This window comes from Tiliqua scincoides, chromosome 5, assembly GCF_035046505.1.
Source record: "Tiliqua scincoides isolate rTilSci1 chromosome 5, rTilSci1.hap2, whole genome shotgun sequence".
Lineage (NCBI taxonomy): Eukaryota > Metazoa > Chordata > Lepidosauria > Squamata > Scincidae > Tiliqua > Tiliqua scincoides.
The window spans coordinates 116781013-116802121 of NC_089825.1; the positions used below are offsets into that span (position 1 = coordinate 116781013).

General features: G+C 44.8%; 2 protein-coding genes and 1 pseudogene across 2 annotated transcripts in view; all 3 read right to left on the reverse strand.

The window, feature by feature from the left end:
* Nucleotides 1–356: 356 nt before the first annotated feature.
* On the reverse strand, nt 357–9698 carry LOC136653383 (vomeronasal type-2 receptor 26-like; annotated as a pseudogene).
* Nucleotides 9699–15584: 5886 nt separating this feature from the next.
* LOC136653384 (vomeronasal type-2 receptor 26-like) lies at nt 15585–16484 on the reverse strand. The gene has a single exon (XM_066630287.1). It carries the CDS (start codon nt 16482–16484, stop codon nt 15585–15587), a length of 900 nt encoding a protein of 299 aa, XP_066486384.1.
* The window catches only part of LOC136653385 (vomeronasal type-2 receptor 26-like), a 47154-nt gene continuing 42525 nt past the window's right edge, over nt 16481–21109 (reverse strand). Inside the window, exons 12-13 of the mRNA XM_066630289.1 lie at nt 20143–20370; nt 16481–16486 (exon numbers count right to left, since the gene is read on the reverse strand). Of these exons, the coding sequence (XP_066486386.1) occupies nt 16481–16486; nt 20143–20370 (234 nt within the window). The remainder of the gene's footprint in view (nt 16487–20142; nt 20371–21109) is intronic.

Genomic DNA, 21109 nt, shown 5'->3' on the forward strand with positions numbered 1-21109 from the left:
CAGATGCAACTTGGATAAGAAGGTCTATCTCAAAGACTTTTGGGCTTCAGAAAGGTGGAGCAATTCATCTTAAAATACGCACAAGAAGTTATCTCTGAAAAACTGGGATCACCCTTAGGTGAGCTCAAGTTGGATCCCGGGAGATGTTGCCCAAAAGGGAAAAGAGAATAATTGATTTATCTTGGTTAGGTGCCTATATTTGAGGTGGGTGAAATTTGTGTACATAGAATCTGTGAAGTGAAAAAGCAGTCAAATGATATCATCAATAAATGTTGAGTATTTTATTCCTGTTCACCTTGTCTCATGCAATTTATGGTAAAGCTCCTTGATTTAAATTTAATTTAAAAAAAATACCTTCAGATCTTTCTTCTTATCAGCCGTTCCCTGTTATTCAGGTCTGGTCTCAACACAATGATGTAACATTTGGGGAAGAAAATGCAACCCACCAGCCCAGCACTGGAGGCCAAAATAGAGAAGATCTCCACAGCAACCATGTGCTTTCCCTTTGTGCTCAGGTAGGTTGGAACAAAAGAGAGCCAAACACTGCAAAAGACCAACATGCTGAAGGTGATGAACTTGGCTTCATTGAAGCTGCCAGGTAACTTCCTGGCAAAGAAAGCCACAGTGAAGCTGACAAGGGCCAGGAGACCCATATAGCCCAAGACACAGTAAAACATGGTCACAGACCCCTCATTACATTCCAGCACAATTTCTTCCACTATAGAGTATTGATCAACATCTGGAAATGGGGGGGGGGGAGGTTGCCAGCCATACTATGCATAAGCCTATCTGAATAAGAGAACAGGAGAGAACAATGGAGGTGGTCAATCTTGTCCTCATCCACTGCCTCATCCTGCTTCCTGGCTTGGTGGCCATGAAAGCCAGAACTACTGTGATGGTCTTTGCCAGCACACAAGAAATAGCCACTGAGAAGATGATGCCAAAAGCTGTTTGTCGGAGGAGACAAGTCACCATCTTGGGTCGGTGAATGAACAGGAATGCAGAGAGGAAGCAGAGCAGGAGGGAGACGAGGAGAGTGTAGGTGAGATTTTGGTTGTTGGCTTTGACGATGGGAGTGTTGTGGTACTTCATAAACATTCTTAGTACCAAAGCTGAGATCAAGGAAAAGGAAAAAGCAGAGCAAGTTAGAATGATCCCCAAAGGCTCTTCAAAGGAAAGGAAGCTGACGTCCTTGGGAATACAGAAATCCCGAGTTTTGGCTGAATATGTTTCAGCTGAGCATTCGAAACAGTCATTCACATCTGCAAAAGAAAACATGGTGTCTTCATTGCAAAAACACAACCTCCTACAACTCTTCCTCTCCCATATGACACTTTCTTCATTTAAATTACTCATTTGAGGATGATGGGGAGCAAGGGCAGCACAAAGTGAAACATCTCCCGATGCCCTTGTCTCTCACTTCTATACATTCAGAAATGGAGCCATCTACCATGCTCTTCACATAGTCTCCAATTGCTGAAGTGCATGGGATTTCCAACTCTGCTTTAAAGTAGGGTCTTCCAGACCGTGGCCCGGCGCCCTTCAAAAGCTCTCCCCAGCATGAACGGCACTTAACATTCCACGGGGGAGCATCCACTAAATGCCTCCAAGGGCCCCCATTTTCAGTTGTGTTCAGCTGCTTCTGCCCCGAAATCCAGACTCAAAGCCTACTGGTGTATCCAAGGCCAGAAGCAACTGGAAGCAACTGAAAATGGAGGCACGTGGGAGCATTTTGTGGAGGAGCCCCATGGCACTGAAGCCTTTGCTAGCACACAGCGGTCTCCATTTTGGAGACCGCTGCTATAAAGGAACTTTTCAAATGATGGATCTTCTTTGTTAATTCCAGGTAAATCAAACCAGGACACTTGCACATCTATTCTTGAAGAAAACTGCACCAGGAGCAAGGTGTGGAGGTGAATGTCCACTTCCTTTTCAAGGGCAGAAAGCAGTCTGGGTGCAGCTGATTATGTACTGCAGCACTGATTTCTGGGATCCTAATAAAGATTGAATTTGGTCTGTGTGGTGCATATCTGTGGCATGCCGGAGGGAGAAAGGGGCAGAAGCGTATTCAGGCTGGAGGGCAACCCAAACCCTCTGCCCTCTCGTCACCCTGCAAACCGCCGCTAATGCAATCTGCATCATCTCCCTTAATGGCTTGGACACCCCCAGGGCACTTGAGAGGGGGTAAAGGGGGTAACTTTTACCTGTGCTCAGGGTCTAAAAGAGGCCCAGGAGCCAATGCGGTGAACCTAAAAATTTCCTGGGATTTCCTGGGACTCTGGGATGCAGGGTGTGTGGAGACAGCTGCTACCACAAGTCTTATCTGCTGGGCAAGGAATGCATACATGAAACTCCTTATTACTATGTCGGATCTGGAAGGAAACTGGCCTGCTGCAGTAGCTCTTTTGCTTGTAGATCTGCTTACCATGAAGGAGTGTACAGGAGCTCAGGGACACAGCTGTGGGGCTACAGCTACTGCAGAAGATCACTTTGGTACACACAGGACACTTTCCATTCTAGTGTCTAAATACTATGATGCTAAATTTCTGCAATACTTTCTATATTTAAAAGATTTTGGAGAGAAACTTTAAAGTGTCTTTGGTTTTTCATATTACTGTATCTGGCTGCCAGCACTGTGCAGGCAGGCGGATTCAAGCTCTGCATTGGGAAGCCGAGGAGACCTGCACTCTAAAGATTTCTCTGGCTCACTACCTTCCTCCTGCCCTGTTTTGCTTACTCCCCACCCGTGTTCTGCTAACCCCTCTCATCACCCTCCTCTTTCACTCCTCCCCAGCCCTTTGGAAAGAGGCCCAAAAGAAAATTTGCACCCCCAGATAAAATTCCTTTCGGAAGCCATGGCCATCCTTGCCAGTGAGGATTGCTGTCAATTATATGCTGAGTTATCTTTAGGGTATTAATGCCTCATGCAGTTGAGAGCTTTTTAGGTGTACAACAGCAGGATTCTCATGTGTTTGCCAAGCTATGGGCAAACCAAGCTGGATCCACACTATTTCATCCCAAAATGCACCATCCTCATTTCAATTGTTGTTCCCGAGGTGGTGAATGCAAGAAATAGGAGGCATTTGAAACAGATTGAAAAGCAACTAAAAGACAGGCGTTGCAATGATTCTTTTTTGTTTTAAGGCATCCCATTCTGCTGAAGATTGAAAGGGGAGGCGAGAAACAGGTGTCAGATTGGATCAAAAGAAAATTAGGCCAGCCCTATGGTCACACATTGCCAGGTCACTGCTACAAACGGTGAGAGATGCAGAACAGCACCTCAAGGAGTCTCCACAGTTTAAGTGGGTAGCAGAGACAGGGAGGAGGTGAGGTGACATTATGGGGTGGGGTGGGGGAGGTGAGGACAGTGGCAGGGAGCAGGCCCTAGTACAAGGGTCTTGGTAGCCAACATACATGTTGGATCTTGTCCCCCCTTTCTCTCCTAGGAGTTTTGCCAGCAATGTAACTGTCACGGGTCCAAGGAGACCCAAAGGCTATCGGGGCTTGTGCAGAGTTGAGTAAAACACATTTTGCTTACCTCTGGCAGGCCTCCTGATCTCACACCCCCGTTGAACGCAACACATGCGCTACCTGTGCATGTGCACTGGGGCCAATGGTGGGGAATTGGACTGGACATTTAGACATGACTAGGTCTGTTGAAATTAATGGGATTTAACTGGGTCACACACTGGACTTTGTTGCCTCCTTGATTTCAAGGGTACTTCGGATTAACTTGGATTTCCTTGGGGAAGTTTTCCTTGGACTTCCTTGGTGCAACCTTTGGGGGAGTATTTGCTATCTTCCGCTAACAGACATGTGCAATGATCATGACACTATTTTGATTGCCCCACAAGCCCTTGAAAGATTTGGAGCAGCATACACTGTTCCCTGAGCCAGTGAGTGAGGCCATGGGTTTTAAGCTGATCTCTCAGATAATCTGTACAGTCTACTTCTTACCCTTCTGGCTTGAAATCTTCCCTTCTGGACATGGGATGCAGTCATAGCAGCAAAAGGGCTTCCCTTCCTTCACTTTCTTGCTGGAACCAGGAGGGCAGCTCTCAGAACATACAGAATGAGGCTGTACCTAGTCCCCAAATGAAAGAGAGCAATGGTAGTCTTATGAATAATGGGGTTGACATCCTAAAGGTGCTGGAGCATTTTCATATCTCAACCTGCGTTGGAGCTGTTTTTCCATGACACTCATCTAGGACCACGTGGATCAGGCCCATCACATTGGTACTTTTAAATGAGCATCACTTGATTGGAAAAAAGGGCTACAGTGATGTGCACACGTGTTTATGTGTGTGTAATATTCAAAGATGGTTTCAAAGATATAAGAAAATTTCTGCAATCATAAAATGAGTGGTTGATCTTAGAAGAAAATTACACAGGACCTTACAGAAAGGTTCAGATATTAATGTCTGCAGTTCTTATCCACTGTCTTATTAGTTACTAATGAACAGTATTTTTCAAACCAGTTCAATATGCCAACATTATGGGAAATGGAGAAGGAAACTATGAGAGTATAAAAGGACACTGTTTTGTATGCACCACACACCTCCCTCTCCATGATCCAACTGTGAAAAGAAAGTAAGAAGAGTTCTATATATGTTACAGTGTGCCTAAAACAGGGGTATCAAACATAAGGCCCGGGGGCCGGATGCAGCCGTGGAAGCTTTTTATTCGACACTCACTCTCAGCTGCTGAGCAGTGCTGAGGTGTAACTGCTGAAAGGGCAGCCCACATGAAAATTGGGCTCTCCCATATCTTGAAATATGAGAAAGATTTGTGTATTTTCTCTTCTGTCATTTGCAGCAGAGTCCCTAAATGAGAAAAAGTGCTTATTTTTTGTTAAGACCTGTTTAATGACATCACTTCCTGCCTAATGACATCATTTCCGACCCACAGCCAGCATCTTGAACACTATTTGGCCCTCTGTATAAAATGAGTTTGACACCCCTGGTCTAAAACATGATCTGGAATATCCTACCTGGTTAAACCATCTGTGCCAAGTGATGGCATTCTCATTGATGGTGAATGCCTGGTCTGGAGGAGCCCGGGGGTTCACACTCCCAACTTTCACTCTCTGAAAGGATTGGTTGGAGTAAACAATCCAGTTCATAATATCAAATCCAGCTACTAAGTCTCCATTTTCATCAAAGGAAAAGGTGTCCCCTGCACTGTTGTTAAATGAGACTCCTTGCAGAAAACGATGGAGCTCCAGTGGAAAAAGAACACCAGAGTTTAGAAAAGTCCACACTTACACTGCCCGGAGTTGAATCCTTCGCAATGAGATATAAACACAAATCCCTGCTCTGAAGAACTACATGTTTCACTTAGTTTACAGATCTAGTCATGCTTCAGATAATTGCTTAGCCTAGACTACTGCGAAGAAATCATACTGAACCTTGCAGCAGAACATCAGTTGAAATAAATTTCACTGCCCTCTGGAAATTAATCATTAATGGAGTTTGACAAAATTCTCCAAATGTGTATTCCATACATGGCCCTATGTCAGAGCCCCACCTGAACCTGAACATCTGATGTTGATGGGACAGAGAAATGACCCTGAACTGCTGATCACAGAACTTGGAGAAATCAAAGTGGTGTTTCTGCTCATTTTGTTTAATGCAAGACATGCAGGAAACTTGAGTCTTGTTTTTCTTGATGCTAGCAAATGGCCAGACCAGTAATGTGGCTAATACAGAATTGATGGCAAGAAGGCCACACTTGTCATTTGAACCATGTAATCATATGCATCTCCTTTGGTCATTAAATTCATGGAGTTCATTGATGCAGATTTGAATGGAGACTTATCCACTCCATTCTATTCTTCTCCACAAATGGAAATGGAGTTGTTAAACCTCCAAAATGCTGAAGAAAACTTCCATTCTCAAATCCAGCTGGAACATCATGCTTTGTGTGACCAGATATTTAATGGAGTAAACGTCTTGATTGAGTCAGCCAACCTAAGAATCCTATGAGATTCTAAGGGGCAGAACCCTATAAATATCCTTGGCATTAGAAACTTCTGTTGTTTGTTCCACTGTCCTCCCTTGCTGTCCTTTTGAATATCTGGTACTTCATCAGGTCAACCTCCTTCCAGTCGCCATCTGAGAACCATCATGCCAACTGGCACCCAGGGTTGGTTGCATTCCACAACCCTCTTTCCTTTCCATCTCTTTCCCCCCACCCCAGTGCTACAAAAACTTTTAAAGGCAGTACAGGCTGTTCACTAAAAGATTTGGGCACACAAATCTGGTGCCCAAGCATAAGTGGACCATAAGAGGTAGCTGATTACCTGCCACAAGTTTTGATGCTGAAAATCCAGTCTTTGTTTATCCATTACAGATTTATGTTGGACTCTAGATGAAGACATGGCATGTAGTGCATGAGCCACAGCATAGACAGCATTATAGATGCTGTAGCTGTGGCCAGTCATACTCATTTCAAAAAAAGCACCAGGAAGGTTCTCCAGCTTCTCCTCCCCTGTGCAAATATCCCCCTTCACCGGACCCAGGACCGAATTTGGGAACACACAAGCAAAAGCCTGTTGCCAGAAGTCCCGGATGAAGCCATCTCCCTTTGTGTTGGAAGGGTTTCTGTTCTCAATGAAAGGATGGAATTCTGGTAGGTCATTGGAGTGAATTGTGAAAGAGAGAGCACCATTGATTATTTCTGTAGTCCAATTCCTTTGATAGACAAATGAGGTGAGCTCCATGTAGGATGCCATGATCCAAACTTTACCATTTGATTGATTTGTCTCACCTTCCTGTTCTGATAGATATGGCTGCCATCTTAAGAACACTATGGAAACAGATTCTCCAGAAAATAACATGCATTGGATTTGCTGCTCATGACTCTGTCACGTATTTTTGCCCCCTGGTTGATCATGTCATTAATTGCTGTGATAAAAGTAACAACAGGATATCTTTCAATGAACGCAAAACAGATGCCACTCTGGGAAAACATTGGAACCACTGTTTTCATAAACATTTCTCCATTTTCATTATCGACATTAAGGAGCCCAATCCATGTCCAGTGGAAATGCAGAAGTAAAGAGAGAATTCCTGCACACTGGAGGTCTTCCTTGGGGACCATTTGATAGAAGGGAAGTCCTGGGTTTTTGTCCCTCATCATTGGAGCAGGACCATAAATGAGCTGTAGAGGTGGGAGGTGGGAAAACAACAGCAACTGGATCACTGTGGATCACTCCCAAGTATTGAAAGCACTTCATACAAATTACACAGGCCAACACACATTTTGCTTCCTTAAATGTTACACCAATTCCTTGGTATAGTTAGGGTGCGGATTCCAAAAATGGCATCCGTTTTGCCCTATCACGTCTAGTTTTGGAGGCACAGCATAGCCTCATTAGTGAATGGTTCAAGCAGCTTCCTCATGAGGAAGCCTACACCATGGCTTCCTCATGAGGAAGCAGCTTGAACCATTCACTAATGAGGCTATACTATATCTCCAAAACTAGACATGATAGGACAAAACGGATGCCATTTTTTGAATTGGCACCCCAAATTCATATCAAACCACCATAAATTTTGGGAGAAACTTTTCTGACCCTCAATTTTGTCGGCCTGTGTATTGCTCTATTCTGATTTGTTTGTGTTTTGACTACTATCAAATAATCAACAATCATCACCAACAATATTTTGATAGATCTTTATTGGAGAGTGCTCTATCCACAGACACAAAGCAAATTGTAAGCCCTTCAGTGTTCCAGGGATCAGCCCCCCTTCCTTATTTCTTTCAGCATTTATTTATCTTCTGACTCAAGCATCAAAAAGTATGTATTCAACGAAGACCTCCTCTTGCAATAATAAGAGAATTATTCTTGGAAGACTTCCCTCTCGCCTTGATCGTCTACTGCTTTTATCTTCCCCTCTCCACTTTTTATCCTGACATGTCAAAGTCGAAGCTGCTGTCCTTCCCAGATTTTGCTTTAGGTAAAACAAAACTTGAGAGCAAAACTTTGGAGTTTTAAAACTTGGGGTAAACGTTTAGGATTAAAAATCCAGGTTTCTCATTGACATTTGCTTTCTTGCCAATGGGGCATGTGCTGCATCCTGCAGTGAGGATGCAAACATGGAAGCCTCCTCCAGATAAGGGAGCATTTGCTCCCTTTCCCCAAGGCTGCATTGTAGCTGCACCGGCACTGGAAACTTGGATAGGATTGGGCCCTTAATTAATAAGGATCACCAGATCACTTTAAATACACACATCTTTGCCTCTAGATTATAACTTACATCTGGAAGGACAAAGGAACTGTGGATGAAGCATAAATTTTTATTCACTGTACACTGTCCTACATATCCTACCTGTGGAATCTTGTAAATATCCAAGATGGTGGCCACATGAAGGGAGGTCTGTGTATCCAGTCCTCCAATGACTGTAATCAGGTTGTTCCTGAATTCACAGACATAATTGGGGACAAAGCTTTCCAGTTTGGATAGAAGTAACAACGTAGCATGATAAGTTGACTTTGCAGTGAAATAGTTGTCATAGACTTGGAAGCCCAGGGTGACGTTGGGTAAGAGCTGAGGGTTTTCATTGATCTCCTTTATTGCAAAGGCCAAGGCCAGGACGTGCTGGTAATTCTTAGGCACGACACTAGAACAAGAGTTTTATTCCATTTCAGAAGGAGATTTCACTGATATTTAAATGGCTTTTTCATAACTGTACTATTATCATGTATATTCATCAGTACTATATGAATCAAAGGGTGCAATCCTAACCCCTTACGTCAGTGCTTTCCAGCACTGGCATAGTGGTACCAATGGAACATGTGCTGCATCCTGCAGTTGGGTATCACTCACGGAGGCCTCCTCAAAGTAAGGGAATGTTTGTTCCCTTACCTCAGTGCTGCACTGCTCTTATGTCAGTGCTGGAAAGCACTGACATAAAGGTTAGGAATGCACCCAAAATCATTCAATGGTGTGACTTAATGCTGCTCTTAATGCTTAATGGTATGACTTAAAGAAAAAAGGGCTGGTGGTGAAGGGGCAAAATGGAAGTCATACAGCAATTTTTAAAATGGATTCTGTATACTGGAATGGTGTATGTCAATATATCCAATCAAGAATGACCTAAAGGAAGCATATAGATTCTTAGAAATACATATTAGAATAATCAGGCAGAAGTTGGGAAAGGAAAAGAATATCTCAATATATCATATCAAGAAGCATTTTCTACCCAAGAAACAGGATTCTTTCTTGAAATATTTCCATTGTACCAATACCTACTTCAGGAAATCCGTGGTTAAGAACTCCCTTGGTTAATCCTCTTAAAATCAGGGATCTACCTATGTCACATTTGAATGGGCCCCTTACCATGTTAAATTTTTCTACCGCCCAGTTCAAGATGCCAGTATTCTTAGGCTGCAGCTCCTGAACAGCTCTTTTCAGCGATCCAGGTCAACCCCCCACTGAATATGAAAACACCAAGAAGATAGCAATCTTCACTCCTTACTTCACCTCTTCCAATGATGGTGGCAGCGGCTCTTTGATGAAGTCTGTTGGATCAGAGACGATGAAGCTGTGAGAGGCAATTCCACCAACCACAACATCTCCAGAGAGATGATACTCATGAAGTGGAGAATGTGGATCCTTTATCATGCATTTAACAATGCCAGCCTGGTATACCAGGTGAGGATGAATCAGCATCAATACCACGAATGGCACCATCCCAAGTGCTCTCCTCTCTGGATGTGGAATAAGGTGCACTGCAATAACAATGAAATGCTCAGTGTGCCTAACTGATAATCTAAAGGCTGTATTTGTAATAGTGTGTAGTATGAGAAAACAGACTGTTGGATCCTCCCGTTTCTTGTCCTTACCCCAAAGTGCTGCTAAGTTCCATCTGTGCCATTGCTTTGCTTGAGGCCATGAAAATTCCACAGAGCCTTTTGAGAAGCAGCAACCTCAATTATTACACTCAAGCTAATTGAAGGGGATGGTCGCAGCCAATTCCAAGTTGGGCATTCCCTAGGGAGTTGTAGAAGAAAGCATGTTTGTGTACAAAGAAACTTTTTCATTTCCACTTAGTTGGATAGGAAGGGACACTTGGGATCCAAATGAACTACAGCAGGCAGAGCAATCTTGATGTACCAAGGATCATTCCCTTGAAAAATTCTTCTTCAGCTGGTCAATATTGGAACAGGCATGACCTGCTTGGCTGCTGTCCCCTTGCACATAGCACATGGCAGCCAGGCTCCATGTGGATGTAGGCCAACTGACTGATGTGGGCAAACCCATTGATATTATTTATCTAGACTTTCAAAAGTTATTTGACACAGACCACTGGCATTGCTAGGGAGGTGTGGGGGGTGCGGGCCGCACCAGGTGATGCGCCGGGGGGGGTGACACGCCCTGGCAGAGGATGCGCTAACATCGCAGCCTTAGGAGCTACTGTGTCATGCCATACACCGTTGGATGCAGAATGACAAGCAGAGTGCAATTCAAAAAAACAGAATTGAAATTGCTCCTTTCCTTCAAAAGGTATGGACAAAAAACTGGAAGGAAAAAAAATGAATGGATCCCTATGGAAAGTGAAAGTGAGCTGTATTGCGCGTTTACTCGCAATTGGGCAGATTTGCCTTAGTCCATCAAAAAGGGCAGGCTGAGAGGACTCCAAGGACATCAGAATAGTCCTGATCCAACGAGTGCAGCCCCAAAAATCACCAGAGAAGGAGGTCCCTCCCTCCCAGCTGCAGTCTATGGAGACCTATGGAAAGTAAAGCAGCCTCACAGTCGCGTTTACTCAGGAGTAGGCAGACATGCCTTGGCTGGTGGTCAGGCCAGGGAAAGGGGAATGTGAGGACACCAGAAGGGTCCTGATCCGATGGAGCTGGAGTGCAGCAGAAGGCAGCCACCCTCCCCCCCCCAAAAAAAAAGCAAGAAAGAGGCTTGAATTGTAATGGGAAAGTTTTCTGTTTTGCACTTGCAAAGCCAGGAGGGTCTTTATCTTGATGTGCTTGAAATAGAAGCACTGGGCACTGGGGAGGCACTGGGTACTGGGGAGGGAGGGAAACCTCACTGATTCTTTTTGGGGGGGTTGTTATTGCAGGCAGACTACAGAGTAAGCTCCATTGACCACTATGGGACTTAGTTCAGAGTAGACATGCATAGGATTGGGCTCATAGGCTGCAATCCTACCCACACCTTCCTGAGAGTAAGGCCTATTGACCACAATAGGACTTACTTCAGAGTAGATTCACTTGGTGGAACAGGACTGACTCCCCTTTATTTAATTATTTCTTTTATTTTAATTATTTATAATTATTTATTTTAATTTGCTTGATGATGTCACTGCTGGCCATGACATCACTTCCTGGACAGTGGACGGTCCTGGACAGATTATCATTCTAAAAAGTGGGTCCCAGTGCTAAAAGTTTGAGAACTGCTGCAATAAGGTGTTATTAAGTTGACACGGGGTGTGTGTGCGTGTGTGTGTGCATGTGTGTGAGAGAGACTCTACAAGTTTTCAAAAATCACTAAAATCAGAATTTGGAGGAATATTGTATTGGCAACCTTCAGTCTCGAAAGACTATGGTATCGCGCTCTGAAAGGTGGTTCTGGCACAGCGTCTAGTGTGGCTGAAAAGGCCAATCCGGGAGTGACAATCCCTTCCACACCGGGAGCAAGTGCAGTCTGTCCCTGGTCTGTCTCCCTGACCATCATGTTATATATCAATCAATGCGTAATTTCATGCAGCATGCAATGAAACAAACCACATTGAAATATCTGTGTTCTAACAAAAGGTACAGCCAAAAAACCAGTGGGGGTGGGGCAATGGTACATCACCACGCCCACCACCTGGGGCATTGCCCCGCCCACTGCATGGGGTGATGCACAAGTCTCCTGCACTGGGTGATGCAAATCCTAGTGACTGACACAGACCCTCACCAAAGCCTCGTGAGAAGTCTCCATAGTTATGAATTAGATAGCATGACTTCTCATGGACAGGAAAGTGGTTGAAGACCAGGAAACAGAGAGTAGGTGTCAATGGAAAATACCAGCTTTGGAGAGAGGTGAAAAGGAGTGATCTTGGGAAAAGTGCTTTTCAACTTGTTCATAGGTGACCTGGAGTTGAGGGCAAACAGTGAGGTGGCCAAGTTTGCAGAAGACACTAAGGTTTTCAAGCTGGTGAGGTCGAGAAGGAATTCTCAAAAAGGACCTCTCTTAATTGGGTGAATCAGCAGCAAAATGGCAGGCAATCTTCAATGTGAGAAAATCTAAAATGTTGCATGTTGAAGCAAGAAATCAAAATTTCACACATATGCTAATGGGTTTATTAACAGTATTTAACAGTGTTTAAATAGTGTTTAAATTTAACAGTGTTTACCTCCTTTCAACTAAAAGTTCACAGGAGTTCTGAGGAGTATGTATGTGATGGATCAGGAGAGAAGTCCAGGGTGCTTGTGGAAAGCTCAATGAAATGGTTAACCCAGTGTGCTGCTGCTGTGGAAAAAAAAGGCCAATTCCATGCTTGGGATTATTAAAAGAGGGATTGGCAAATATTATTATGCCATTGTCCAACTCAAAGCTAAGGCCACATCTGGAGTACTGTGTCCAGTTCTGGTCGCCACATCTCAAAAAGGATATAGTGGAACTGGAAAAGTTGCAGAAGAGAGTGAATAAAATGAATAATGGACTGAGGGCCTAATCCTATCCATCTTTCCATTGCAATGCAATGTTCCCTTATCTGGAGGAGGCCTCCATGATTGCCTCCCCACCACAAGATGCAGTGCATGCCCTATTGGCATGGCTGCACTAACACTGGAAAATTTGGATAGGATTGGGCCCTCACAGCCCAAACCTGAGCTGCCTGCGGCGTAGGACTGCAGTAGTGCCAATATTGGCTGCCAACACATCCTGCTTGCTCTGGGCTCTCTTCTCCTAAGGGGACTTTTGTCCCCTTCCCCCAGTAAAGCAAATAACCCCGCAAGAACCTCTGCGTCAGGCAGTGAGCACAACACAGATGTTCTAGATCCAGTGGAGCTTCGCTTCACCAGTCCTGCCCTGCTCCCTTCCTGTTCCCTCCCTGCTCTCTTCCCGTGAAAGCCTCTTCCCTGCCCTCTCCACACCTCCCCACCAGAACACCTCCTCCCCACCCTCTCCCCACCTCCCCCTCCTCCGAAAGCCTCCTCCCTGCCTCCCCCCATGCCGCTACTTACCTCTCTGCTGTTTGGGGGTCCACACGACTGCTGAGTGGCGGAGCTCTGGGGGCCACCCCGCGGTAGCCCAGATCTGGTGCTAGGGCCTGTAAACATGCCTTACAGCACATTTGGAACAGTATACACCAGCGGTAAGCCAGCACACACTGTTCAAGATTGGGCTCTGAGGCATTAGAGGAAAGTCTACAGCATATAGGGCTTCGGTTCAGAAGGAAGGCACCTGTAGCCACCAAAGGTGTCTTTCTTCTAGACAGTAGCACCAAATGCTGAGGCCTTTCTTCTTTAGGAAAATATTCCAGTTCACTAATCATGTTAGTTGCTCCTTTTTGCAGCTTCTCCAATGTGTGGGTGAAACATTATGAGTGAGACATACACATTTATGCATGGGCTGAATAGACAGGGAAGTTTCCCTCTCACATAACACAAGGGGACATCCACTAAAATTTAGTAGCAGGAGCATTAGTACAGACAAAAGGAAATATTCATTTACCAGTGTGTAGTTCATCTGTGGAACCTCCTGCCAAAGGATATTATGCAGGCACCCAAAGGGCAAAATGCTTTTAATCAGATTTATGGAAGAAAAGTTTGAATACCAGATTCAAGGGAGTGACCAGAGGATAAGGATGTCTGGTTGACTTGGGTGCTCCCTTGAGTTTTCCTTGGTACCCACTGAGATATAGGAAGCTGGACTAGTTTGGCAATTATTTATTTGTCATATTTCTTCTCTGCCTCTCCCCCACTAAGAGGATGTAAGCCAGCTGATCCTTTAGCCCAGGGGTGCCCAAACCCCGGCCCTGGGGCCACTTGCGGCCCTTGAGGCCTTTCAATGCAGCCCTCACGGAGCCCCCAGTCTCCAATGAGCCTCTGGCCCACCGGTGATTTGTTGGAGCCCACACTGGCCTGACTGCTCTCAGCGTGAGGGCTCCCTCCACTTCTTGCTGTTTCACGTCTGTGATGCAGTATCGGCAGAAAAGGAAAGGCCAGCCTTGCTTTGTGCAAGGCCTTTTATAGGCCTTGAACTATTGCAAGACCTTCATTCATTCATATAAGTTCATCTTTAACATATTCATTTATGTAAACGTATGTAAATTTATTCAAATTTGAAATGTGAATTAATTCTTTTTTTCTGGCCCCCGACACAGTGTCAGAGAGACTATGTGGCCCTCCTGCCAAAAACTTTGGACACCCCTGCTTTAGCGTGATCCAGCAGGGCTCTTATTCTGTTCTGATACTAAGCAAGATTCAGAAGGAGAACTAGAACTGGCCTCAAGAGGCTGCCTGGCTTGCAGATGCAGCTTGGATAGTAAGGTCTGTCTCAAAGACTGTCGGGCTTCGGAAAGGTGGAGCAATTCATCTTAAACCATTTACAAAAAGTTAGCATTGGAAAACTGGGGTGACCATGAGGTGATCTCACGTTGGATACAGCGAGGTGTTGCCAGGGGCATTACTAGAATTTGCGTCACCTGGTACAGGAGGCCAGTGTGTCACCCCCATGATGGATCTCCTCCCATGAGTTCAGTGGGGCAATGACCTGGATGGTGGGCGTGGTGATGTACCATTGCCCTGCCATGCTGGTAGGGTTAGCTACCAGCTATACCTTAGTTATACCAGCTATTTCTTAGCTATACCTTTTGATAGAACACATATTTCAATGTGATTTTTTTCATTTCATTTTACCAAAAATAACTCATCAAATGGTATATAACATGATGGTGTCATTCTTAAAAATCACAATTTTAGATATTTTGGTCACTAGTGGTGTCACCCACCCCCCAGGATGTCACCTGAATGACACCTTATTGGTTCCATGCTGTGTCATAATGACATATCACTAGCTCTTTGAACAGTCATCTCACTGGTCTGTTTCGAATTAAGGAAATGTACTTTTTTGTAACATAAGACAGTTGCATTTTTGCTTTCTGATTTTTTGGCCATAATTTTTGACAGAGATATTTCACTCCTATTTTTTTAATTGCATTCCCCTGTAAATTATGCATCGAATGGTATATAACATGATGGTATTATTCCTACAAACCACGAGTTTAGCGATTTTGGTCACGAGTGCATCCCCCACCTGTGTGCATCACCCCATGCAGCCCGCACCCTCCCCCACCTATGTGCATCACCCCATGCAGCCCGCACAACCAAGCCCCCCTAGCGAAGTCACTGGGTGTTGCAAAAGGGAAAACAGAATTATTGATTTATCCTGGTTAACTTCCTGCAATTGAGGAGGGAGAAGTCTGTTTACATAGGATTTGTGGAATTAAAAACAAATCAAATATCATAAATAAATGTGGAGTATTTTATTCCAGTTCACCTTGTTTCATGCAATTTGTGGTGGGATGCCTGGATTTAAATTTAAATTAAAAAAAACAAAAAAACCACAAACTTTTCTTCAGATCTTTTTTCTTATGAGCTGTTCCTTGCTGTTCAGGTCTGGTCTCAACACAATGATGTAACATTTGGGGAAGAAAATGCAACCCAGCAGCCCAGCACTGGAGGCTAAAATAGAGAAGATCTCCACAGCTACCATGTACTTTCCCTTTGTGCTCAGGTACGTTGGAACAAAGGACAACCAAACACTGCAAAAGACCAACATGCTGAAAGTGATCAATTTGGCTTCATTGAAGGTGTCAGGTAGTTTCCTGGCTAAGAAAGCCACAGTGAAGCTGACAAGGGCCAGGAGACCCATATAGCCCAGGACACAGTAAAACATGAACACAGACCCCTCATTGCATTCCAGCACAATTTCTTCTCCCATGGAGTGCTGGTCAACATCAGGAAATGGGGGAGAGGTTGCCAGCCACACAGTACAAATTCCTGTCTGAATAAGAGAACAGGAAAGAACAATGGAGGTGGTCAATCTTGTCCCCACCCACTGCGTCATCCTGCTTCCTGGCTTGGTGGCCATGAAAGCCAGAACTACTGTGATGGTCTTTGCCAGCACACAAGAAATAGCCACTGAGAAGATGATGCCAAAAGCTGTTTGTCGGAGGAGACAAGTCACCATCTTGGGTCGGTGAATGAACAGGAATGCAGAGAGGAAGCAGAGCAGGAGGGAGACGAGGAGAGTGTAGGTGAGATTTCGGTTGTTGGCTTTGACGATGGGACTGTTGTGGTGCTTCATAAATGTCCTGAGCACCAGAGCTGTGTTCAGGGAACAGGAAAAACCCGAGCAAGTTAGACTGATCCCCAAAGGCTCTTCAAAGGAAAGGAAGCTGATCTCCTTGGGAATACAGAAATCCCGGGTTTTGGCTGGATATGTTTCAGCTGAGCATTTGAAACAGTCATTCATGTCTGCAAAAGAAAACATGGTGTCTTCATTGCAAAAACACAGCACAAATGCAGCAACCTCTTACAACTCTTCCTCTCCCATATGACACTTTCTTCATTTAGAGGACTCATTTGGGGACAATAGTGAACAAGGGCAGCACAAAGTGAAATCTCCTGATGCCCCTATCTCTCACTTCAGTCCATTCCAAAGTGGAGCCATCTGCCATACTCTTCACATGGCCTCTTCAATGCTGAAGTGCATGGAATTTCCACCTTTGCTCTAAAGCAGGGCCCCCCAGACTGAAGCCCATGGACCAGATCCAGCGCTCTTTGTAAGCCCTCCCCTGTGTGAATGGTGTTTACCATTCTGCAGGGGACCCTCCGCAAAACGCCTCAGGGCACCCACATTTCTGGTTGTGTCCAGCTGCTTCTGCCCTGAAATTTGAGCACATATCCAGTTGAGGTGTCAGAGGCCAGAAGTGGCTGGTTGAGGCAAAAATTGGGGGGGGGGGGGACACAGTTGCATTTTCTGGAGGCTGCATCTGCACCAGGGAATCTTTAGCTGTCGTGCAGCAGTCTCCACTTTGGAGATGGCTGCTTTAAAGGAACCTTGCAAATGATAGATCTCCTTTGTTCATTCCACATACATCAAACCAGGAGATTTGCACACCTACAGTTGGGGTAAAGGGGGTAACTTTTAACCAGGATCAGGGTCAAAAAGGAGGCCCAGGAGACAAAGGATGGGGCCCTAAAATTTCCTGGGATCTTACATTTTTCTGATCTCCCCCAAACTTGCTGACTGTGAGAGATGCTGGGTGTGTGGTGACAGCTGCTGCCACAAGTCATATCTGCTGGGCAAGGAATGCATACATGACACTCCTAAACACAGTGTCAAATCTGGGAGGAAACTGACCTGCTACAGTAGCTCTTTGTCTTGTGGATCCTCTTACAATGAAGGTGTGTACGGAGCTTAGAGATACAGCTGCGGGACTACAGCTGCTGCTGAAGTACATTTTGGTACACACAGGACACTTTCCTTCCTAGTGTCAGCTTAAGGGCACAATCCTAACTGCGCCCTGGTCAGGCGCCCTTGAACTGTGCAGTAAAGCACATTTGCGCATCCATGGGAATAAGCTGCGCCAAATCCAGCCTTTGTGGTGGCAGGAGACGGTAGGTCTGTGCCAGCCAAGTTCAGCTGGCACAGGCGTTGGAGGGGGCATGCAGAGGGCAGGGAGGTGGCAGAGAAAAGGATCTGGGGTGGGGGAGGGGAGGCCCATGGGCGGGTGGGCAGGTTGCAGGAGGTGGGGCCAGGACTGGCAGTTATACAGAATCCTAGCCCCCATTCCTGGACAGTACAGAGCAACCCCTGGGTGATCCATTCTGCTCAGATCTGCACCACTTCATCAGATCCAAGTAGACCCATTGGGGCTGCTGCGGCTCTCCCCAGGGTAAGGGGAAAAGTTTCCCCTTGCTGAGCCACAGTTGGTCCCAAACTTGTGCTGGATACAGCACATTGGCCTACCGGTTCCAATGCAAGTTAGGATTGCACTGCCCATACTAAATAGTAGGATGCTCATTTTCTGCAATGAATTTCTATAGTCCAAATATTTTATAGAGAAACTTAGAAGTTTGCTTGGTTTTCCACATTACTGTATCTAGAATCCAACGCTGTGCAAGCAGGTAGATCTGGGCTTAGTGGCTCATGCAGTTGAGAGCAAGATTCTCTTGTATCTGTCAAGCTACGGGAACCAAATCAGTACTATTTCATCCCAAAATGCACCGTCTTCATTTCAACTGTTTTTCCCAAGGTGGTGAATGCAAGAAATAGGAGACATTCAAAACAGATTTAAAAGCATTTAAAAGACAGGTGTTGCAATGATTCTTTTGGTTTTTAAGGCATCTCCAGCCATCACAGAAGAACCTTCAAGGAGATTAAAGGGTGAATTCTGCCAAATGATGATAGCACAAGTCTCCGTCTGCTGAAGATCGGAAGGGTAGGAGAGAAACAGATGTCAGATTGGATCCCAAGGAAATGTGGCCGGTCCTATGGTCATGCATTGCCAGGTCGCTACCACAAACAGTGAGAGGTGTGATGTGCAGAACAGCACTTCAAGGAGGCTCCACATTAAGTGTGTGGCTGGGGCAGGGATGGGGAGATGAGGGGGTATTCTGAGGTGGGGAGAGGGAGCTGAGGACAATGGCAGGGAGCAGGCCCAAGTGGAAGGATCTTGGCAGCTGATGTGCATGCTGGATCTTAGCTTCCATTTTCAGCTGACCACTTTCTCTCCTCAGACTCATGCCAACGATATAACGGGGACCAATCAAAGGAGACTCAGAAGCCATCAGGAGGCACATGCAGAGTGGAGTAAAAAATATTTTATTTACCTCTAGCAGACCTCCTGAACCTGCTCCCCCACTGAACGCAACACATACTCTTCCACGGCAACCACACTGGTGCCAGTGGTGGAGGTTGGATGGGGCATTGAGTCACGACCCGATCTGTTGAAATTCATAGGATTTAACTGAGTCAAGCATTGGGCTTCCTTGCCTCCTTGATTTCCAAGGTATTTAGGATTCATTGAGCAGGTGTGTCCTTTGGTAGAGTATTTGCTATCGTTCCACTACCAGACATGTGAAATTTTCATGACACTATTTTGATTGCCCCACAATCCCTTGAAAGATTCGGAGCAGCATACACTGTTCCCTGAGCCAGTCAGTGAGGGCATGGGCTTTAAGCTGATCTCTCAGATAAATCTGTTTAGTCTACTTCTTACCCTTCTGGTCTGAAATCTTCCCTTCTGGACATAGGATGCAGTCATAGCAGCAAAAGGGCTCCCCCTCTTTCACTTTCTTGCTGGAACCAGGAGGGCAGCTCTCAGAACATACAGAATGAGGCTGTACCTAGTCCCCAAATTGAAGAGAGCAGTGTTAGTCTTATGAATAATGGGGTTGACATCCTAAAGGTGCTGGGGCATTTTCATATCTCAAGCTGCCTGGGAGCTGTACTTCCATGTCACTCATCTTGAAGCATGTGGATCAGGTCCAACACATTGGTACTTTACAGTGATTATCATTTGATCGTAAAAAGAAGGGCTACAGTGATGTTTAAACAGCCATGTGCCACATTACTGGAACATGACAAATTCCAGATAGTTCAGTAAGACCTTTATTGGCATAAAATACAGAGAAAGAACAAAACAAAACAAAAATTTACAAAGACAACACAACATAAGCATAAACATCAGTCACTGCCCAGAGTCCCAGGGCTCTGCCTGGCTATTACCCCAGATAAAAAGGAAGCAACATTATCCAGACCAGATATCAAGATAGAAAATAAATTTCTGCAACCATAAAATGAGTGGTTAATCTTAGAAGAAAATTATATAGAACCAGCTACGAGATCAGCTTAAAACCCATGTGCTCACCTACAGAAAGGTTCAGATATTAATGTCTGCAGTTTTTATCCACTGTCTTATTAGTTACTAATGAACAGTATTTTTCAAACCAGTCCAATATTCCAAAATTATGGGAAATGGAGAAGGAAACGATGAGAGTATAAAAGGACACTGTTTTCTATGCACCACACACCTCCCTTTCCATGCTCCAACTGTGAAAAAAAAGTAAGAAGAGTTCTATATATGTTACTGTGCATGTCTAAAACTTGATCTGGAATATCCTACCTGGTTAAACCATCTGTGCCAAGTGATGGCATTCTCATTGATGGCAAAGGCCTGGTCTAGAGGAGCCTGGGGGTCCACACTCCCAACTTTCACTCTCTGAAAGGATTGGTTGGAGTAAACAATCCAGTTCATGATATCAAATCCAGCTACTAACTCCCCATTTTTGTCAAAAGAAAAGGTGTCCCCTGCACTGTTGTTAAATGAGACTCCTTGCAGAAAATGATGGAGCTACAATGGAAAAGAACACCAGAGTTTAGAAAAGTCTTCATTTACACCATCCCGAGTTGAATCCTTCACAATGAGATATAAACACAAATACCTGCTCTGAAGAACTACATGTTTCATTTAGTTTACAGATCTAGTCATGCTTCAGATAATTGCTTGGCCTAGACTACTGCAAAGAAATCGTACTGAATCTTGCAGCAGAACATCAGTTGAAATAAATTTCACTGCCATGTGGAAATTAATCATTAATGGAGTTAGACAACACTCTCCAAAAGTGTATTCCATACTTTGGGTATGGCAAGAAGGTCACACTTGTCATTTGAACCATGTAATCATATACAACTCCTTTGGTCATTAAATCTATGGAGTTCATTGATGCAGATTTGAATGGACACTTATCCACTCCATTCTATTCTTCTATTCTTCTCCACAAATGGAAATGGAGTTGTTAAACCTCCAAAATGCTGAACAAAACTTCCATTCTCAAATCCAACTGGAACATCATGTTTCATGTGACCAGATATTTAATGGAGTAAACTTCTTGATTTATTCAGCCAACCTACGAATCCTATGAGATTCTATGGGGCAGAACCCTATAAATATCCTTGGCATTAGAAACTTCTGTTGTTTGTTCCACTGTCCTCCCTTGCTGTCCTTTTGAATATCTGGTACTTCATCAGGTCAACCTCCTTCCAGTCTCCATCTGAGAACCTTCATGCCAGCTGGCACCCAGGGTCAGTTA